Source organism: Equus quagga, chromosome 2 (genome assembly GCF_021613505.1).
Source record: "Equus quagga isolate Etosha38 chromosome 2, UCLA_HA_Equagga_1.0, whole genome shotgun sequence".
Lineage (NCBI taxonomy): Eukaryota > Metazoa > Chordata > Mammalia > Perissodactyla > Equidae > Equus > Equus quagga.
The window spans coordinates 45,823,051-45,846,869 of NC_060268.1; the positions used below are offsets into that span (position 1 = coordinate 45,823,051).

General features: G+C 36.3%; 1 protein-coding gene across 6 annotated transcripts in view; it reads right to left on the reverse strand.

Moving 5' to 3' along the window:
• The window catches only part of ATP8B4 (ATPase phospholipid transporting 8B4 (putative)), a 217,090-nt gene that overhangs the window by 65,353 nt on the left and 127,918 nt on the right, over positions 1-23,819 (reverse strand). For all 6 annotated transcript variants that reach the window (XR_006887667.1, XM_046655054.1, XM_046655056.1 and 3 more), the window contains 4 exons: positions 21,099-21,295; positions 15,003-15,211; positions 10,512-10,555; positions 7,149-7,314 (listed from right to left, as the gene is read on the reverse strand). Coding sequence is in view for 5 of the 6 variants with exons in the window: in XM_046655054.1 (XP_046511010.1) it covers positions 7,149-7,314; positions 10,512-10,555; positions 15,003-15,211; positions 21,099-21,295 (616 nt within the window). In the remaining variant the exon portion in view is untranslated. The remainder of the gene's footprint in view (positions 1-7,148; positions 7,315-10,511; positions 10,556-15,002; positions 15,212-21,098; positions 21,296-23,819) is intronic.

The window sequence follows — 23,819 nt, forward strand, 5'->3', positions numbered from 1 at the left end:
TTCTATGATTTTTGCAAGATCACACAGCCAGACTGATGGAGAAGATGTTCCAAATTCCACTTCAGTCTGCCACTAATGGCCATTTAGGAGAACACATATAAGAAATCCCTTGAAATGTAAGGAATCAAACCAGGATGTTAATTCTTGGTACCTGATATTGTATATGTGTTGGAGTTAGGGTAGGAGGGGAGGGGAGAGAAAAAGAACAAAGTAAGCAAAAAAGTTCATAAAAATACACTTTAAAAAACAGCCCACCCCTTGGGCTGGCCCCGTGGCACAATGGTTGGGTTTATGCACTCTGCTTTGGTGGCCTGGGGTCATGGGTTCAGATCTTGGGCACGGACCTATATACCACTCATCAAGCCATGCTGTGGTAGCATCCCACATACAAATTGGAGGAAGACTGGCACAGATGTTAGCTCAGGGACAGTCTTCCTCAAGCAAAAAGAGGAAGATTGGTAACAGACATTAGCTCAGGGCCAATCTTCCTCACCAAAACAAACAAACAAATAAAAAACAGCTCATCTGTATAAAGCAAGCCCTTCTATATAAAATTATATCATCTTTGTATGTAAAAATACATTAGAAAAAGTAAGCAGAGCAGGATCGATATTTACTGATTCATACTGATTTCCAAGATAAATTAAGACAACAATTTGCATGTTAATGAATGTACTATGATTTCTCTTCATTAAAAACAAACAAACCACCTACATATCTGCATATCTGCATATATACATAAGCAAACGGAAAGGGTGAATGCACACCAAATTTTACCATTGGTTACCCCCTGGAGGGGTGGGATTAGAGGAGATCAGGGAAGAAATTGTTAGCTTTGCTTTTTTTTTTTTTGGAAGATTGGCACCTGAGCTAACATCTGTTGCCAATCTTCTTCTTTCTTCTTTTGTTTCTTCTTCTTCTCCCCAATGCCCCCCAGTACATAGTTGTATATTCTAGTTGTAGGTCCTTCTAGCTGTGCTATGGGGGACACCGCCTCAGTGTGGCCTGATGAGTGGTGCCATGTCCACACCAAGGATCCAAACCCACGAAACCCTGAGTTGCCAAAGCGGATGGCGCAAACTTAACCACTCGGCCACGGGGTCTGCCCCCAAAGCTTTGCCCTTATAAATGTTTGTATTATATGGTTTCACTTGATACAATAGGCATACATTAATTTTTGAAATTTGAAAAAGGAAAACAATTAAAGCAATTACTTGATTTACTTGTGAAATGATATAATAACTTCCACTTCTGGCAACATATTGAACTGGGTGCTAGGCTCAAATTCCCCTGCTACAAACTACAGATTCTGTATAAAACATTTTAATAGTTTTGAATGCATCCATGAACTGGCAAGAAAGCAAGAACTGTTCAGGTCAAAGACTGAGAAAAAGAATACAAATGGACTAAAGGAACCACTATAGCCAGCTTTTGTCTTGAGGGCATTTTCTGAACTAGGAAAACTTGATCATTGGTTTCCAGCTTCTCAGGGCTTCGGTCGGAGAGGACATAGCCCAGCATGAGAAATCTAACAGGAGACCACCTCTTAAAACCAGGCTCCCAAAAGGCTACTCTCTCAGAATAAGGGTAAATTGGAAATCAGTGCCCCGTTTAAGAGTGTCTGTAAGGAAAACTTTCTATCCATAAATGGGAAGAAAAAGAAAAATCTCTGCTGAAAATGTATAATCAAAGACTGACTCCCATGCATATCTACATCCTAAATTCACAATATCTGGGTGACTTGAAAAAAATCAAGCTGAACGTTTAGTTTAATATGTTTCTGCATTTGAACACTGACTGAAGCAAATGCAAATCTTTGCTGGAGAAACAAGCCTTCATCTCAGGACCCAAGGAATTTCTACAAATTAAGTTGCAAATAAAAAGGTCATCTCACAGTGGAAAATCACTAAAATCACAATAAACAAGACAATTAGAACCAACAGAAAGAACAGAAAGAATAAGATCTGCAAAAACTTTAGATATTGGAATTATCAGAAATAGCACATATAAATATTTAATGAATTTCAAGACATAAAAGAGAGTTATGAAATTAAGCATATTTGAAAAAGAATTAAAAACTTTGTGGAAATTAAAAATCAAAAACCACAGATTGGATACTACTCGAGAAAGAACTATGCACTGGAAAACAATGGAGAAAATTCCAGAATATATCTGAGAGAGACAAAGAAATGGAAAAACAATAGAATTGTTAAAAGACATAGAGAATAGAGTGAAAATATCTAACATTAAAGATCTAATATGAGAGGGAAAATTAATTAGAGGCAACACTTGAAGAAATATATAGCTGAGGAAACTCCAGAAGTGATAAAAGATGACATTCCGTAGATTCAAGAATCTCAATGAATCCCAAGCAACATAAATTTTTTAAAAATTCACATCTATACTAAGAACATGAAAGAAGAAATCTTAAAAGTAGCCAGGGAGAAAAGACTGATTATCTTCAAACCACAATTTGACAGCTAACTATACAGGAATAGAAATAGCAGCCAGAATACAGTGGAATATCTTCAATGTGCTAAGAGGAAAACTGTCACCTTAAATTTCTACACACAGCAAAGCATCATTCAAGAATAAGGATGAAATAAAGTTGTTTTCAAACAAAGTTTTTGAGAGTTTACTACTTGCAGCCTCTCCCTAAAGGAAATTCTAAAAAATACACTTTAGGTCAACAGAAGCTCAGAGACGGGACAAGCATTAAAGAGCATAGACACTAGTAAGTTTATGGATAAATCTAAGCAATCATTGACTATAAAAATAATATCCTGTGGGATTAAAAAAGAAAATACATGACGAGGGTACTATATAAGTCAGGACAAGTTGATTAGCATTGAAGGATTCTAAGGTCTTTGTGTTGTTCAAAAGAAGGCCTAGGGTTTAATAAGTTAATTATGCTAAAATTTCTAGGCTAACCACTAAAAGAATCCAAATAAGGGTATATTATCTTCAAAGCAGCAGAAGTAAAAATGAACTAAATTCGTAAGAAGACAATAAAATAAAGGCTAAGAGACAAAAGATGGGCCAAATACAAAGTAAAATGGTAGAAATAAATCTAAATATATCAACAATTGTAGATGCCATTTACAAGAGATGATCTAAAACATAAAGAAAAGAAAAAGATAGATTGGCAGGAAAGAGTGGGAAAAGCTGAACGATGCAAAACTAACAAAAGGAAAACATCTATAACTATATTACCATCAGACAGAATAAACTTGAAGGCAAAAATATTACTAGAGATAAAGAAGATCAACAAATATTAATAGAAGTTTTAATTTAAAGAAGACATAAGTCTAAACTAGTATCTAACTAATAGCATGACCATAAAGCAAACACTGGCAAAACCACAGCTAGAAATAGACAAATGCACTATTACAGTCGGTGGCTTTAATGTACTCTCGTTAATCAAGAAATCAAGTAGTCAAAACAATCCATTGAGGTAGAAGATTGAACAAAACAATTAACAAACATTATTTAATGGATATGTCTGGAGCCCAGTACCCAATAACAACAGAACGCACATTCATTTCAAGCGCACATGAAACATTTATGGAAACTGAATACATACCAGGCCATAAAGCATGCCTCAACAAGTTTTAAAGGAGTGATATAATAAGGCAATAAGAAAAAAAACTCCAAATTTTTACCTCTTTAATTGCCACCAACTAAAACAGGAAAAAAAAAATCCTACTGAAGCACTTGTACTGCCCACTTTCCTGCTTCCGAAATTTCATCCTGACAAAGGGAATGAAAATATCAACTTCCCCCAATGACTTCTCCATGAAACAAACAGTACACACTTAAAATAAAAGCAACACCCTCAACTATAAATTATATAATCTTAAGTTTGCTAGATTTAGGTTCTGTTCTTTTCCATAACTAACTCTCATATAAGAAAAGTTTAGAGGGGCAGCCCTGTGGCCGAGTGGTTACGTTAGCACGCTCCGCTTCAGCAACCCAGGGTTTCGCTGGTTTGGATCCCGGGCATGGACCTAGCACTGTTCATCAGGCCATGCTGAGGCGGTGTCCCACATAGCACAACCAGAAGGTCCCACAATTAGAATATACAACTATGTACTAGGGGGCTTTAGGGAGAAGAAGAAAAAAAGAGAAGATTGGCCACAGATGTTAGACCAGGTGTCAATCTTTAAAAAAAAAAAAGAAAGAAAAGTTTATATTTTTTAATGTACTATTACACACGTGGATTTAAGCTATCTATCCTATAATTAAAGCTTTAAATGGAGAGTAAATGTAATTTTCTCTCACTCAGTGATGTAATCCTTCACTTAGAATTTGATATCTCAAAGCAAGAGACAGAAATAGCTGAAAGGATACGTACATTTACCTCTCTTCATTTCAAAATACCTTTCTACGGCAGAAGAAATATTGGCCAATATCCACTAGCATGGGTAAAATTTAAGAATGATAATATTAAATGTTGGTAAGAAGGTGAAGGCACTGGAACTCTTTCTTATACGTTGATGGTAAGAATGTAAAATGATACAACCATTTTTGGAAAATAGGTGGACAGTTTCTTCTAAACTTAAACACACCTACACTATGATCTGGCAATTTCCATTCCTAAATATTTACCAAAAAGAAATTCATTATAATTTTTTTAAGACATAAAAATGTTTATGGAAGCTTTATTCATAGTAACTCAAAGCTGGCAACAACCCAAATGTGCATGAACAGAGGAGTGGAAAAAAACAAATGTGGAATTAACACAACGGAATATTATTGCACAATAAAAAGAGAATGCAATAAAAAAAGAATGAACTAGTGATTGATACAACAACATGGGTGAGTGACAAAAACATTACATTGTGTGAAAGAAGCCAGACACAAAAGAATATATATTATATGATTCCATTTATATGAAGTACAAGAACAAGCAAAACTCATCTTTGATGATAGAAATCAGGGCAGTTGTTGGCTTGGGAGGGTTTGGGGGTGTGAACTGGAAAGGGACATGAGTAACCTTTCTGGAATGATGGAAAAGATTTATACCTTGAGCAGTGTGGTGGTTACATGGGTGTATACAATTGTCAACACTCATCAAATACACTTAAGATCTGTGTGTTTTATTAGATTTAATTATATCACAATATGAAAATTTTTTAAATGATACTAGGAAAGAAGATGAAAACCATCAGTAAACTAGAAATTTGAGAAATGGCTGCAAGATAAAAAGTAGATTTGATCAGTAAAGAAATAAGAAAAGAGAAAACTCCAGCTCAAAGCATTCACAAATGAAAATGAACACAGAAGTAAGAGCAATCCCCAAAGATTCTCCAAACTCAGAGTCAACAATGGGAAGTGTAGACGTGGTCTTGGGGCATCATTAGCAAAATTAGTCGGAGAATTCCACTCAGCACTCGGGACAACTTGGGCTCCTCCCCCTGTCAGCTGACTGAACAGGCTGCGGTAACACTCACCCCCAGGATAAAACCTTGACAATGTTCTTCCACACAAAGAGTACAGCCTACTTAAGGAAACAAAGATTTGAATGCTGAGGCTGGAGACCAAAGCTGAGAAGAGCCTCAAGTGGCTTCAGAATTCCACAAGGATAAGAGAAAGGAAAAGAGGGAAAGGAACTCTATGACTCTGCTGTTTCCTTCCAGGCCAGGCCTTAAGAACAACTCTCTCAAATGGGGGCTCTGGCACTGACTCCCAGCACTAGATCTGAAAAGGGAAGATAGTTGACCCAAGGTATCATCTGAATCCGAGGAGGGAGGAACCCTACACCCAGAAGACGAGCTCTGTATTCTGCTTCTGCCACAATCTTGGGAGGCAGACCATTGTAATCATCCACATTCACCAAGAGACGAACAGGGATTCTCAAACACAATTAAGAACAGGCAACCACAAATCATCGAACACTTGAGAACAGCACAAAAGTCAGACATAGACCTCAAAAAACACCGTTCCGTCAAATGAAACATAATATAGGAAACAAAAGAAAATTTCAATTTAAGCATAATTAATATCCTCAAAGAGACCTAAGAAAATATAATGACATTAAAATAAAAAGATTGCTAATAAAATAAAAGATTTTTGGAAGTGAAATAAACTCAAAGGCAGAGATAAAAGAAACTTACTTAAAGGCATGGTGACAACCTCAGGTGAAAATATAATAAAGGATTATTGGCATTAGTAGTATAAAGATCAGTTTAAGTCATAAATATAATTATGTGAATCCTCGCTGCAATTAAAACCAGAGGAATGGGATAGTCTAGCATTATCAAAGACAAAACTATGGTTTGAATATAGTCCTAACAAGGAAAAAAAAAGAAAAAATAATAGAGAGAGAGAGAGATAGAAAACATTTATTCAAGTGTCTGTATGCAAATTATATATATATATACACACACACATATATATGAGACACACACACGTATACAGTCTAGAGTCTATATATAATATATTTCACTTCTGAGTTGAAATTCCTTGGGTGGTATTTTGTACTCAATAGTTGGTAACAGAAATAAATAGAACTTATAAAGGGAATAGATTGGGCTCGACTGGAGCAAGAAGCCAATTGATTATACTGTTATCCACCTGCCTCATCATTTTAATGTTACAGTGGCTCAACTGATTTTGTTCTACTCTATGAAACCTGAGCTCTAAACAACCATCTTACTAATGTGAGAACTTGTTCCTAATAGTGACTAAATAGGAATATTCTACTATCAGTGTAAATCTATCCCCATTACTGGGAAAATTCATTCTAAGCATATGCCTGATGGCCATCTGCATCTGTTAGACGTGCATGTTAATAACAAGAGGTTAGTGACTTGACTGTATTTCCCTAATTGTCCTGGCTGCTAGGAAGCTCACAGTCAAATGTGGTGCTCAATCATAAGAAGTATTTCATGCCCTTCCCTTTAATTGGGCCCTCATGTTTCCATTGCTCCTATTTCTTTTCTTTTTCTTTTCCTTTAAGTCTCTCCATATTTTTTGGAAAACATTTGGGATATAAAAAAATATAAAGAAAGCTAGTAAGAGGTAAACTCCTTATTCAATGCTGTACTTTTAATTAGAAAATCCTTCCAATTCTAAACATTTTTAATAAAAATATCAGTTCTGATTTAAAAAACAAGGCTCACCACTCAGACACACTTTCCACTTACCTGCACTATTTTCCTCCGACATTACAGTGTGGCAGAGAGCAAGTAACCTAAGGAATTCGTGCACTTTGGGATCACCCAGTTTAATGGCTTCCATCAGATTGTGGTCAAAGAACTGAAATGTTCTCTCTGCTTGGGAGTTGACTGAGAAATCCACAGGCTCTTTTTTCTGTAGGAGAACAACAACAACAACAACGACGAAGGAACTGCAGACTTCATTCCAACAATAATCTTAAAATTCAAAATTCAAAAACACTTCCTCTAAGTATTTTCAGTGCTTGTATGATTTTTCAGCCTCAAATATCTGGCACTAAAATGGCTTTCTGTTCCCTCTTTACTGTTAAATTTTACCTTCTCGTTTCAGAGCTATGCACCAAAGCAGCGAACCTTCCTAAAGCATATGGGGAAGAAAAATATCCAATGGGGGTACAGATCCTCAAATGCTTTTTTGCAACCCCAGAATACAAAGAAGCCCCAAAAACTGAAAGTTTTTTCAAAACCTACTCGATGGCAAAACATGACCCAACTTGAATTCATTTTAGCAGCAAAATCTGACCTGGAATGATACGTGACTAATTATAGACTTCTTTTAGTCTCCTTAGTATGAATTAATATTTTCCAGTGCAAAAATATTAATGTGTTTGATTACAGAGTACTTTCTGAGATCTCACCGGAGATATTGCATAATACAATGACAAGTAAAATCAGGATTTTGAAGGATATTTGCACTCGCATGTTCATTGCAGCATTATTCACAACAGCAGAGTAAAGAGTCCATATAGAGAAAGAATTGTTAAAATTATAATGATACAAAGTATAACCTAAAATATTATAAAACTAAGACAAGATATAGCCCAATGTGGATGGCCTGAACTCACTTACTAAAAGATCGGAACGCAAAGCAAAACCCAATCATATGTTGTACACAAGAGACACACCTGAAACAAGGTCATTTCATTCAACAGTGAGAATAAAAGGTGGGCAAACCACAAATGAAAAGAAACCAGGAGTCGTGATCTTAATATCAAATACGGTTGAATTTGGGTCAAGAAGAATTAAAGGAATCAAAGAAGGGCACTTTTAATGTTAAATTGTGTAATTCATAGTAAAAATGTAACCGCTATGAACACCAATGCACCCCAAAGTACCATCAGTACTCATCAAACAAAGATTTCAGGCTATATAGGAGCTAGAGAGAGAGATTATCGAACACTTTAATTAACCTCTTTAATCCAAATATACTAATATATTTATATCTACATATATTTTATCTATATTTAGATATAGACATAAATATATACACACACACATATATGAGACACATGTCTATATCTAAATAATATAATTAATAAGGTAGAACTAGATGACATCTAGCTAATTTCATACCTTGAAAACAGAATCTAGATATGCTTTTTTTTAAGGACCGTGGAACATTAACAATTGATCACATTAAGTCACAAAGAAAACCTCAGTAAACTCCGAAAAAGTAAAATTAATAAAAATATATTCTTTTATTAAAAGTATAATAAAGTTAGGGGAAAAAATCCCCCACCACTTGGAAAGTTTAAAACTCTTCCTTAAAAAATTCATGGTTCAATATGGATCTGCAAATTGATACGACAAAAATAAAGACACTTTAATAAACTACACATCAAAATCCATGTGATAAAACTAAAATAGTATTTAAAAGAAAATTAATAACCATAAATATTTGCATAAAAAATAAAAATAAATGTTAAGCATTCAAGTATGAAGTTATGAAAAGAAGAAAAGAAACCTGAGGAATGAAGAAAGAAGGTGTTAATAAAGATAAAAGCAGAGTTTATCGATTAAAACACACACACACAAAAAATATAGATAATAAATAAATCCAAAAGCTGTACTTTTTTATGGGAGAAAGAGGCAAATTTCTAATACAATCAAGACAGGAAAAGAATAAGAAAAACAAAAAATAAGAGATAATAAAAGGAAATAGCCACAGATAAAGAGGAAATTAAAGGAATTATAAGACTTCTTTGCTCAACTCCTTGCAAATAAATCTGAAAATCCTATTGGATTGGATAATATTCTAGGAAAATAAAATTTTCCAAACCATTTCAGAAGAGATGGAAATTCTAAACAGATAACCACTATAGAAAAGAAAATAAAGAACATTATGAAAGGGTTACCACTCCAAACAGGACCAAGTCCACATGATTTTACAGTAGCAGTTTATGAAACCATTAAGGCACAGATCATTTCTGTTATATAAACTGTCCCACAAAGTATTCAAATAAGGAGAAAATACTCTCTTTCTAAAACAAATATAACATCCATAGCAAAACAAACATTACTCTCCAAATGAACATTGAGGACCAAAGTTTTACAAATACCAACGCACATATCTAAATAAATCATTAGGAAACAGAATCTAGTAGCTCATTGGAAACACAGTTTAACATGACAAGTGACATTTATTCTCGGAAACCATGGATGAATAATATTCCAATAGAAAAGTGGGTAAAAAATGACAAACTAGAAATTTACAGAAAAGGAAACAATAAAACCGTGAAAAGATGCTCAACCTCACTCATAATAGGAGAAATTAACATTAGAACCATATTGACATATCAATTTTCACATAGTCTTGTCAACGATCAAAAACTTTGATAAAACATCCTTTTGGTGTGGGCAGGGCAAAGTGGCACTCTTACACCTCGCTTGTGGCAGGGTAAATTAGCATAAATTCCAAAAAAGGCAATTTTGCAATATTTATCAAATTACAAATGCACATAACTCTTGACTTAGCAATTCCATTTCTAAACGTGGAACTTGTTAGAGAGTATAAGATCCATGAGAAATAATGTATGTACACTAATTTTACTGCATTATTTTATTTTTGCTCATTTTATTATTTTTGCTGCATTTTTTTACTAGCAAAATATTGGAAATATCCTGAATGTCCATTAGTGTCTCCTTACATAAATTATGGAACATCAATATAACGAAACGCTATTCAGCCATTAAAAAGAATAAGGGGACACTTTTTTCTTTTTTTTTTACTCATTTAGAAAGATCTCCAAGATGCATTGTTGAGAAAGTTGAAGAACGGTATGTATAGAATACTACTACCTACGTAAAAAAATGGAGGAATATCTCCATTGCTTATACGTAAATATCTCTAACAGAATAAAAAACAAAAGGAACTCTGTGGTTGGGGGAGCTAGACGAGGAGAAATCTTGAACCATATGCATCTATTTTTTTAATGTTATGCATTAAGTATCTCATCTGGTCACAATGGAAATCAGGCCTCTAGGAACTCACCATTTTTAAAAAGCATACAGTTTGAAATTAAAAGTAAGAATGAAATTTTATCACCTCCACACCTTAGTTATGTCTGTCTTCTGACCCAGGTCATCCTGCACTTCACCTGTCAAAACAAAAATTGAAAATTAAAAATAAATGAAATTGAAACTAGATTTAGACATTTAGTTTTAAAGAATATACTTATTTATTACAGCACCCCTACTAGATGGTATTATGAGTCCAAATGTAGACTTTTTAGGAGTGTTTTCAAACTGTAACCCTAGACATGGCAATTAATATAGAGAGAGACATGTTTCCCCAAGATAGAACTAAAATGCAGTACGCATTAAAACAAAATAGAAAGCTTGCAATCGTGATTTTCTGTAAATTTTATTTATTACATTATCTATAATGTTTGCAAGAGGTAAATTTTGTCTTTCACTTTCTCCCCACTGTTGGAGAATCCAAAATTATATCCTAGACAGAGAAGTTCTCATCAGTGCTAGAGCTTGGCAAACACATCTTTGTCTATCTTGGTTCGGGCCAGATACATCTGTGTAATATCAAGGTCAAGTTAGTATGTAAACTTTAAACAACGTCAGGGCCTTTCATATGCAGAGAACATAGCCAGTTATATGCCAGATATTTAAAAATAACTTTTCTTAGTGTCAATCTGATATGTGCTTATTACAGATATATTGGAAAATATAGGACGCTTAACAGTAGAAAATAAAAATTATTAATAATCCCACCACCCAAAGGTAAACAATATTTGTAGAGTTTTTCTCAGGTTGATTTTGTGCGCGTGTGTGGAGATGTATTCATCAGACTGTTTATAAATCTCTAGTTCCTGGTGTTTTTTAGCCACTTAAAGTGTAAGAATTTCTCCTGCCATTAAAACTTCTTCGTGAATCTAATTTTGAAGGTTGTATAATAGTCCATGTAGTGTAATTTATTTGAGCTTCCCCCTATTGGGAGGCCTTTAAGACTTTTCTAATTTTCGCTTGGCATTTGAAAGTTTAACACTATTTGCCAGGACTGTATTTTTTGTAATAATAATAAGAGTGACTTGCAGCAATTCTGCGCCAGGCACTTACATTATCACTAATCTTTATAACAAACTTGCCACATGAAGATTTTGATTCCTGTTTTATGGATGAGGGAACTGAAGAACTGAGCTCAAAGTGACATGACTCAACCAGAACTAAAAGGGCAGCAGAGTGGCTTTTTGAACCCAAGTCTTTCTCTTTCCGCTACGCAATGCTATGACCAAAAAAGCACTCGACAAAGAGTTACCTGCTGTTTTTCTGGGGCACAGGTCTAAATCTGGAATGCTGTGTGACTGCATGGGGGAGGCATCTCTGAGCTGGTGAATGAGCCTAGTCAAGCGCCTGGAACTTAAATTTCAAACTCACTGCAGTTATGTTCCAGGCATTACCCCATAGGCAGTAACTCCAATAAATGACAAAAACAAAACAAAACTGCATCTTTGCGTAAAATGGTCCCCCCAAGAAAGCCCATCTTTAGGGCTGGTGAGGGAAGTGAAGAAAAATTAAAGAAGTCTAAGAAAATATTAGTTGTGAGCCAGAAAATAGAAGATTTCCATAAACCAGAGTGGACTGTCAAATTTTCCCAAGGCCTGGATCTACGAGATAAGACCAACTTGTATGAAAACAAGAAAAAGTGATTCTGAAACATTCTGTGAGTGCTTTAGTAAGAATATATTTTAATAACATTATAAATAAATCATAATGGCATATAAATTAAGGATCTAATGGAGTTACTTAAATATTTCAGTTACTTTCCTGCATTTTATGAGGGAAATTACAAGCTATCATAGGATTTGTAAATTTGGAGATTGCCAAAGATCTTGGGATATACACTTTGTGAAAAATCAAGGGCCTTCTCTAAAAATAACCCTGTGACAAACATCTCTACAAATAAATCTTGGTCCACATGTCTGAGAATTTCCTAGAAGTGATAACATTATATTATCATATGTGCCATGGCAAAAGAATCCAAAAGTCCCCCAAATTCAAAATATCTTCACCCACACATCTATGGACAGCTAATTTTTGACAAGGCAGCCAAGAACATACAATGGAGAAAGGAAAGTCTCTTCAATAAACGGTATTGGAAAACTGGACAGCCACATGTGAAAGAATGAAAGTAGACCACAATCTTACACCATGCACAAAAGTCAACTCAAAATGGATTAAAGACTTGAACGTAAGACCTGAAACCATTAAACTTCTAGAAGAAAACATAGGCAGTACGCTCTTCGACATCGGTCTTAGAAGCATATTTTCAAGTAACATGCTTGACCAGGCAAGGGAAACAATAGCAAAAATGAATAAATGGGACTACATCCAACTAAAAAGCTTCTGCACAGCAAAGGAAACCATCAACAAAATGAAAAAACAACCTAACTAGTAGGAGAAGATATCTACAAACCCTATATCTGATGGGTTAAAAACCAAAATATACAAAAAACACATACATCTCAACAACAAAAAAGTAACAACCCAATTTAACAAGTGGGAAAAAGAATTGAACAGAGATTTATCCAAAGAAGATATACAAAGGGCCAACAGGCACATGAAAAGATGTTCAACATCATTAACTATCAGGGAAATGTAAATCAAAACTACAATGAGATACCACCTCACTCCAGTCACAACGGCTATAATTAACAAGACAGGAAACAACAAGCGTTGGAGAGGATGTGGAGAGAAGGGAACTCTCATACACTGCTGGTGAGAGTGCAAACTGGTGCAGCCACTATGGAAAACAGTATGGAGACTCCTCAAAAAATTAAGAATAGAACTACCATATGATCCAGCTATTCCACTGCTGAGTGTTTATCCAAAGACCATGAAAACGTGAATGTATAAAGATACATGCATCCCTATGTTCATTGCGGCATTATTCACAATAGCCAAGATTTAGAAGCAACCTAGGTGGCCATCAAAGGACAAATGGATAAAGAAGATGTGGTATATATTCACAACGGAATACTACTCAGCCATAAAAAATGACGAAATCCGGCCATTTGTGATAGACCTTGAGGGTACTATGCTAAGTGAAATAAGTCAGAGGGAGAAAGTCAAATACCATATGATCTCACTCATAAGTAGAAGATAAAAACAATAACAAGCAATCACTTAGAGACAGAGATTGGATTGTTGGTTACCAGAGGAGAAAGGGAGAAGGAGGAGGGTGAAAGGGGTGATTAGGCACAAATTTGTGATGATGGATTGCAATTAGTCTTTGAGTGGTGAAAATGATGTAATCTACACAGAAATTGAAATAAAATGATGTACAGTTGAAAATTTATCTAACGTTATAAACCAGTGTTTGTGCGATAAAAAAAGAAAGAAAAACAAACAAACAAAAACAAAACATCTCCAATACTCTAAAATTTTCCCACTTAAATTACTGTTTGAGTTAAGGCAGTAATTTTAGAAAGCCTCTGAAAATAATATTGAAAGAAAATTTTTGAAGCAAAGGTTCTATTTTGTTTACCAGTCATCATAACAGCGACACAAGCAATGCACAGTGTAACTGAGTGCTTGTGGAAGTCCAGGTTCAGAAGCATCTGGTCCACTACCAGAGAAGGGAGGGTGGGCAGAGGAGAGGTGAGGGAACCATGGCGACCATGGGTGATGGGAGTGGAGTTGGAAGAGGGAGACCAAACGGCAGCAGAGTATAAAAATCAACTTCTTGTATTTCTTAGTTTTTATCCAAGGTCAAATCTTGCTTTAAGATATGTGGCAATGTGTGAAGTTTCCCATCAGGAGACAAAGGCAAGTTTTCTTTCTCTTTTTCAGATTTCCTTTACTGCCTGAGATTTCTGTATTGAGAAACTGGACACTCAGAGTCCAGTGAAGCGAGATTGGGAGTCCAGAGGAAGCCAACGGAAGCCTCCTGCTGAGCTTCCATGTTCTCAGCAGAGGGAACTGTCTGCTGTCTGGCCAAAGTCGAGGTGACAGGGTCACATACAAATAGAATGCTTGAAAATCCAAATACAGAGCAGGTGTCCTGACAAACGCACACAGACAGGAACTGGGTATTGACGAAATAGCTTCTTTGGCCACTCCAAGTAGCCCTCTCCAGTGTAAATTCTCAGGAATGAATAGTAAATTCTCCCAAACACAGGCCCTAACATCAATTCCAAAGCTGATGGGAAGCAAGTATAAAATTCTGCTTTTACGGCAATAAATCAGACTAAGAAGAATTTGTCTTCCCTGAGATGGGAGTCTATTAAGTACCACAGAGCAGAATCACACAGTTGGAACATGGAAAGGAAACTCAGACTGTATCACAGCTAACCCCCATCTCTACCCATGAATGGTAACAAGCCAAAGTTTCAACGAAACTATCCAACATTCATCCCACAAATATTTAGTAAGGGTTTATTATGTGCCAGGCACTATGTCAGATGGTGGTGGTGCCCCTATTAATAAGAAAGCTAGAGATGGTTTGGGTTTTTTAATTAAAAAAAATAAGGCTGCTTACTTTTTAAGGACTGTTAATATCATTATTTTAAAAAAAGGAACTGTTCCCCTTACCATAGATTCTCCCATTAATGGAACATTTTTTAAAAGTCATGATGTTTTGAGTGAGGGTGCCCGTTTTGTCAGAGAAAACATATTCGATCTGGCCCAGTTCCTCGTTGAGCGTGGTTGTCCGAGCTTCAGCAGGCGTGGCTTTCCCAGAGTAATACATCTTCCGATCCCAGTTTATAAAATAACTGTGTCCCAGACGAATCACTTCCACACTTTCATCCATTAAAGGGGAAAAAAAGAAATGCTCCATCAATTTCAGAACACACAAAGCTTTGCCAAAGTAAGAAGTCTACCAAAGTCTTCACAGTTTAGAAGAAAACGTGACGCTCTGTCCCTAGGTCCTAGTGACCTTCAGAAGCATCTCAGCAGAGTCTGTTCAAAAACCTTTCTAAGTCATTTCCTTGCAGTACCATGAAACAATAGGCTGGTTTTCCATAAAGCCTTAGGGAATGTTCCACAGTTCTCTATTTTCAAGAAACAAGCCTAGTGGAGATTACTTGTGTTAGTATATTGGTTGGCATCTCTCCCATATCTTAGGAGAAACTGTTAAAGGTGTTCATCAGATGTCTGATCTAAAGAAATGCGTTATTGAGGACTTCCTCTCCAATACATTATTCAATGTGCCTTTACTTTGTCAAAAGAGGTGGAAAGTAGCATCTCCATGAAACACTAAGCAAACCATAGTAGATAGTGAGAGAAAACAAGGGGGTGTTGTCATATGACTCTGCCCATTTATCAAGAAAAGAGCTTTGTCTCATGGTCTAGTGCTGATTTATGGCTTTCCAACTCTGGAAGTGAAATTTCTATGGCCAAGGGTATGAACTTTTTCAGTCTTTTTGTCATACATAAAACCAAATAGATTTCCAAAAAAGATTATAACAACGTGTTTCTACCATTAGATTATTGAAAATTATCTTTATCATATGCCGAAGCAAATGGCATCTCATTACTGTTTACTGTATTTCTTTTCTTATCAGTGAACTGAACATTTTTTTTCAAATTTTACTGGCCAGTTCTATTTCTTCTCAAAATTACCTAAATTGTGTCTGCCTATTTTATTTTTCCTATTCAGACACTAGTGTATTTCTTATTGACTTGTAAGAATTATATATACATATATATAATTTATATATACACATTATGCAAACATGTTACCCAATTTGTCATTTGTCTTTTAATTTTGTTTCCACTATTTTTGACATGAAGTTTTCTCTTTTTAATTGATCAAATTTATCCATAGCTTATAGTTTCTATTTGGGAGTTTTGCTTAGATAGTCCTTCCCTATGCCAAGATTATATATACAGATACTTAAATTTTTCTTCCACATTTAATTCTTTATCACAATTGGAATTTTTTGAAGTAGGATGTACGTATGAGGCGCTAATTTCAATTTTTGCCAACAGAAAGTTTTTCCATCACCATGTGTTGAACAGTGAGCCCCTTCCCCTATTGTGTTGGGATGCTTCCACATCTCATAGAAATTCTTTTCCTCACCAGACTCTGTTCGAGGGATTTCAATTTTGTTCCTTAGTATGTCACTTAATGCATCTCTTGTTTCATTATTGTAGCTGTATAAAATTTGGCAATATCTGGGAAGAGACAAGGGAACCTTTATTCTCTCCTTTTTCAAAAATTCTTAGCTGTAATCATGCATTTATTCTCTCTGATAGAATCAATGTATTCATCTAAATAAACTTCAGAATCAATGTATCAGCTTTTTCATAAAACTTATTTTGGATTTTTATCAAGTCTATGTTAAACTCTTATTTGAAAAGAACTAATATTTTATAATACTTAAATACAATTTCAAGGAGAAGGATAAATCTTTCCAGGAATTCAATTTTGAAAAGTACCTGTATTGGTAAAACATTTTCATTTAGTTTAGTTTTGCTTTGTTTTCACACAGGTCCACACCATAGCTTGATAGATTTCCTCCTGGACATTGTATCTTTTTATTGATGGGACAATTTTCTAAATTTTTATTGGTTTAAAGGAAAGACTTTTTTAATATTAAAAGCTTTTTTTAATATTAAAAAACATGATGATGTCATAAAATCAGACAGTGAATTACCTTACTAAGCGTTTTACAGACTTATTCTTTTGGACTTTCCAGGTTTGTAATCATATTGTTTATGCCCTTCCTTTCTAATGGGTTTATTTCAGTTTCAGTTTCATGTCTCATTTTGTTCATTGATATTTCAGTTGCATGTCTTAGTACATTAACAAGGACATCCATAGCAGTATAAAATAGTAATAATAATAGCAAGGACCCATAGCTTTATTCCTGATCTCAATGGGAATCAAGCCTTGGTTTTCTCATCTGTAAAATGAGAAAGTTGAGAGCAGCCTGATTGTACTAACTCTGAACATTTGTCTCCTTGGGGACAAAAGATGACACCCAAGTCCTTTCTAGGCATTAACGTCTACACTTTTAGTTCTATAGGTGCGTGACATAACTTCATCTCCCTTCCCAAAAATGGTATGGTCTCAGCTCATTTCTACTATTTAAATGATAACACTTATTTCACCCAAACTAAAAATCACACTATGAGCCTGTAGAATCATACAATATAAAAATCAGTCAGTCATACTCTGCAGGTATTTATTTATATGTTGTCTTGTTACAGTTTACTCTTCTCTATCCCCCAGTCTTCCTTGTAAGTTCCTTGCTAGCTGTTCTAATTCAGCTTCATTTTCCTTATTCCATTCTTTCAAAGGTGTTGCACTTACAATGGACCAGGCACAGAGTCTTACCTGTCATATGCAGTCGGTTAGTGGTGAATGAATGAATCCTGATACTCTATTCCCGAATTTCACCAATAAGGACATTAAGATTAAGTGACTAACCCAAGATCACACAAATAATTAACCACAGAGCCAAGACCAGAATTCAGGCATTTGGTAAAGACAATGCAGACCTGACTTTAAGAATGCCATAAGAAGGGTATTATGCAGATAACTGTACAAATCCTTGAAGCCTTCATTTATCTGAAAGTAAAGCATCTCCTGAAAACTCAAAGCAAAATGAATGGAACAGAATGTGATCCTTCTCTGTTGCAGTACAAGCCAACGGAAGTATTCTAAATTAATGTGAATAATGCTTAGACTTCGAAATAGTCTGTAGAGAGAAAGAGTATCCTTTTTGTTTGGGAAAACAGGATTTGGGAGGGCCACAGTGGAACATTCAGCCCTTTGTTTTATAATAGCAGAGAAAAGGAGACAAGTGTTCAGAGTTAGCATAATCAAGCCACTTAGCGTTCTGCCTGACCACGGAAAGAGCCAGGCTTAGGATTCCGCCCATTCTGTGGCAAAACAAGCAACAGGGAAATGAGTTCTTATTGCTTTAGGAAAACCACTCAAAAGCAAATTCCTTGGGAGTACAAGGGCTGCATTTCTTAAGATGATGTTTTAAAAAACTGTAGCTGGGTATGTTTTAACACTACAGGCAAACAAATTGACAGCATAGAAATATCCTACCCAAATCAACGTCCTGTGTTCACGTGGAATTGTTAACCATTCAAAGGAAATTCCACACTTTCATCCTCAAGTGACATATGGCACTAATTTATGCTTTGTAGTATTCCAAAGCCTAATGGAAGCTTTTGCAGAAGGCCTTCAATCCTCTGAACAGAAATACCTGGGAGTCTCTTTTTCTAGCAACCTGAAATTTCTTGAAATGCTTTTTCCCCCAAGTTGAGATCAAAATCACTGTTCTTATTTGGTGAGAGAAAAGTTCACATTTATCTTCATCAATACTACGCCATACCAACAGGTACAGAATTCTAGCCTCTTTTTTTGTTTTTTTAAAGATTGGCACCTGAGCTAACATCTGTTGCCAATCTTTTCTTTTCTTTTCTTTTCTTTCTCCTCTCCAAAGCCCCCCAGCACATAGTTGTATATTCTAGTTGTAGGTCCTTCTAGTTCTGCTATGTGGGACACTACCTCAGGATGGCTGATGAGCGGTGCTAGGTCCGCACCCAGGATCCGAACCAGTGATGTCCTGGACCGCCAAAGCGGAGCACGCGAACGCAACCACTCGGTCATGGGACCGGCCCCTAGTCTCTTTTTTTTTTTCTGTTGACATCTTACTATTAATAAAACATACCCAGCTTAAGCATAGAGGAAAAACACTGTGCCAAGCGTCAGAAGACTTGGGTTTGGATATTGGTTCTGTCCCTAACCAGCTCCACGATCCTGAGCAAATCATCTCACTTGTGAAAGTTCAGCAATAACTACTTCAGAAGATTGTTAGGAGACAGAATGAGATGAAGTATGTGAAAGCACTTGGTATACAATATGCAACGTTATCTAAAGGTAAGGTGGTATTATTTGCAGCAGAAAGAAACTCAGAAATCAATTATTTTAATCCCCACATTTTACTGAGCAGCATGTGTTTGACAGGCAAACTAAGGCACAGAAAAGCCAAGTGCTTTTCTCCAAGGTCCCACAGCTATTAGTGGCAATGCCAAGACCAGAACCTAGGTTTTGACTATTCCAAACAGGTTTTCTTTCCACCACAGGAGGGGAAACATTAGAAGGAAAAAACAATCCTAACCTGGGAATCTAGCCTTGGTCTTTAAAAAACCAATCTTTCAAATCATTAAACAAAAAATGCCAATGCGCTTCAAAGAAAGAGTGTATACAGAATGTACTTCCTTCATGAGGACATATGAAACTGCACATGTGCAGATGGCAAACTGCTATGAGCATTTATTCTTCATGTAGAACATAAAAGGAAAGCTATAAAAGCTGACCATAGCTCTTCTGGCAAAGAGCAGGATTTACTACAGACTCTATAATTGGATACAAGCATGAGAGGTCCTCGGAATCAAAGATGAGCCAGTAGGATACAGTTTAAATAGAGCCCACTCTGACCACAGCTCCAGAAGACCCAAAGCAATTTGTGGCATTGTGGCCACATGCCACTACTTCAAGTCATTTTCCCACAACTTGACATTTCAGTTTCCTGACCACTATCCAAAACAAGAGTGGATTTTATGCATCAAACTTCCCTTGCTTCCTAGCTAGGATTTTGGAAAAAGAGAAAGAGAAGCTCGTAAAAATTAGTAGGGATTTAGAGCTGGTGATTTTGTGTACTGTTAAAATCCTGGTGATGAGGAATGTCAAACAACCAAGTCTCATCTCGGCTCCAGTGTTGTTAGGGCTGTCTGGCTCAGTCTTGGTAGAATTGGGATCAAGAATGTCTCAGGTGCAGACTGTAGGACCAGTTTCTAAGCCTTATCAAACACACACACACACACACACACAGATACATATACATGTACATAGAGAGAGAGAGAGAGGTGTTTGCACATATATATAGAGAGAGAGAGAGAAATCACTTTAGCTCTAGTTTGTAGAACCAAATCTAGAAATGGCAGATCAAGTTGTAGAGGGAGTTATGGATCCTACTTCCTATTTGACAATGAATAAGCACCACCAACTATAATTCAACTCCTTCATGTATTCATTTTTAGTTACTACTACTAATGATAATAGGAAAAGTATTAATTCATTATTCATCATTCATTAAGCTCTTACAATGTGTCAGGCATTTTTTTAAAAGCTTTACAGGTTTGTTTACTCCTCATACAATCCTATTAAGTAGAACTATTATCCTCTCCATTTTTAAAGTGGGGAAACTGAGGCACTGGAAGGTAAAGTAAGTTGCCCAAGGTTATGGAGCTAGTAAGTGTAGAATAGGATCTGAATTCAGGTATGCGGAGCCAGACTAGGGGCAAGAAGGCACCATCTCAATAGAGCTCCCCAAATAGTCTTCCCTTTCCGACCCAACATCAACCCAATTCTAACTGATCAGGTGGCACGAGACTATCTTATAGTCCAGGTATTCCAAAGAAAAACATTCCTAAAAAGTTGAATCAAATCAAGAAGAAAATAAAATGCATTTATTACAATTTGAAAATGTAAAAGTTGAACAGATTAAGCAGTTTAGTTGCCTCATTTGTAAGACATCGAGCAGATCATAAGCAGAGGAAGACATCTATCTCACTGTTGTAATTTTAAAACAAACAAAACTGATTACACAAAACAAAGGCTTTAGTGAAACGACTTCACTAAAGTGTAAACTCTCCACTTACCTCACGTATAATGAAATGGGTACAACTGTATTGAGAATAATAATATATGACCAGAATGTTAAGAATCCTGAGAACACAGAGTTCTTCTCTCCTTCTTTCCAGAAGAGGAAAGATCTGAACTGGTCCCCAACTTGTTTCTCCCAGATTGAATTTCCTATTGCAAGAATAATTCCCAAGCACACCAGAAACCCAAAGATCTAGAATGAGAACAGAAGTCTGGTTAAGTTTAACTTGAACCCAAAACTAGTCAGATCGATGCAATGGAATTACATTTCTAACTCCAAGAAATTATCATTTGAAAAGCAAGTTGTACAAAGCTCTCCTTACTTATCATTAATCATAAGAGTAAATTCTAACATTATGATGTCAAGAGCTCAGCTAAATATTTTACATACATTTTCTTAACTCTCTCATTGACTTTCTGAGATAGGAACAATCATTTTCACACTTTACAGGTAAAAAACAAAACAAAATAAAATGGAAGCATAGATTATATAACTTGTCTATGGCTGCAAAGCTAATAACTTCACATCCTTGATTCTTGATGAGTGCATATATTTAAGCAGCTTAAGTAAAAAAGATCATATGTCCTGATTTGCCCTGGTCAGCCCCAGTTTATACCTATTGTCCAGGCATAATATTAATGTGTTCCCCCCTTTCACCTTCAAAAGTGTCCTGTTGAAATGATAAAGATATGGTCACTCAAGGCAAAAAAGCAAAAGGAAGAAAATATCAGTCATGAAGAACTGTCTCAGGTTCGCACACTCTGCTTCGGCAGCCCAGAGTTCACCGGTTCAGATCCGGGGCATGGACCGACACACTGTTCATCAAGCCATGCTGTGGTGGCATCCTACAGAGAAAAACTAGAAGGACCTACAACTAGGATATACAACTACGTACTGGGGCTTTGGGGAGGAAAAAAAGAGGAAGATTGGCAACAGATGTTAGGTCAGGGCCAATCTTCAAAAAAAAAGACCTGTCTCAGACTAGTCAGGTCTCTTGGTTATAGATGTAACTGCACAATCTTATTTAAGGTCAACGAGAAAGATAAGGATTAATTAAAATGCTGCATGACATATATACTTTCCTTTTGAGATTAAAAAAAGTGGGAAGCAACCTGAAAATCATTAGCCAACTTTTACATTGTGCTCAGCATCAGTATTAGAAAAGCAGACATTGTGGAGCTATAGCAACTAGAAAGACAGAAGGTCAGTCCCTGTGAGCCCCAGATCCCAGCCTTGGAAAGGAAGACCACAAACTCAGTGAACATGGTAAGACCTGAGCTGAACACCGTGTTCTGGAGACTTGGCTCTGCTAAGTGTCACACTGTCTTAGGAGCCGAGAGCAGCCACTGTTGAAGGAGGAGTGGGGCTGGAGAAGAGCGATGTGTTTCCTCCCTTTTCCTTTTTCCTCCAAGAAAGAATATTCAGGCATTCTAGAACTGCTTTCTCTTTATTCTTTCATGAACAAAATAGGCACATAAGAAGAAAATGTTGGGGAAAACCTGATTTAAAGCATTACTATTAGAGAAAAAGTAGAATTGTGAATCCCTGAAATCCTACAATTTGGAACTGATATCACAGTATCCTCTTTTCTTTCAATGGCTTACGCAACAAATTAATTGAACTGAATTACTTTATAAGCATTAAAATTGGTGCTACTTGACATTAAATGCCCTAATTTAAGGATGGACTCAGCAGCTAATTCCCCAGTGGATCATCCTATTTTTTACCATGAAAAGCTGAGACAGTCCCTGCTTTACAACCAGTAATCTTACTCTGTGGTGGATACATGTACAACCCCCACACAAGCCCTAGAAGTGGGCTCAGAGCCATTGAAATTGGCAATTCTAGAAGGGTGGCATGGGCTCTGTCTAGGCATGTCCTGGTGGCCCCATGAACGCTGCCCCATGGGGACAGATGTAGCTGAAGGAAAACCCAGGTCTGAGGGTGATCCTGAAAGTATAACACAGAGCCTGACCAATATTTTGTGCCCAAGAAGTATCAGTTTCCTTCTTTCCTTATTCATGTTATATATCAGTCAAGCAAACATCCACTGAGCTCAGATTCTTTACAATTGTGAGTCTGTAATGGGGCAGGTGGGGAAACATGGTTCAAAGTCACTGTTGTCATATTTCAAAATCACGCTCTTCAATCTTAACCCCAATATAGGAGGCAAAGCAATAATACACAGAAAGTAAGATAACAATCAGATCGACAGCATGAAGTAGCACAAGATTAACTCACAAAAGGGCAGGATGCGAGGAACACCTCACTGTCTTTGGTAAATGAGTGGCAGAGAAAATCATTTAAAAATATTCAGAGGAAAGAGATAACTACGGGCTGGGAGGTTTAGAAGGCTTCAGGAAGGAGGAGAACTGTGACTTGGGTGTCAAAGGATTCATAAGTACAACCAGCTACATAATTTTCAGGGCCCAGTGCAAAATGAAAATGTGGGACTCCTTGGTAAAAAAGTATTAAGAATTTCTACACAACAGCAACAGATCAGTAACAAGCATGAAGCCCTTCAGAGTGGAGACCCTGTGTGACTACACAGGTCACTCCCCCAGGAAGCCAGTCTGTTTACAAGCTATGGAGAGAGGACATGAGCAAAGGTAAGATGACAAAAAGACCAAACTACCTTAAAAAACATGCTTTGTTTTTCAAAAACCAATCCTTGGAATATGGAGATCTTGGAAGACCATGAAGGCCTCCATAGCAC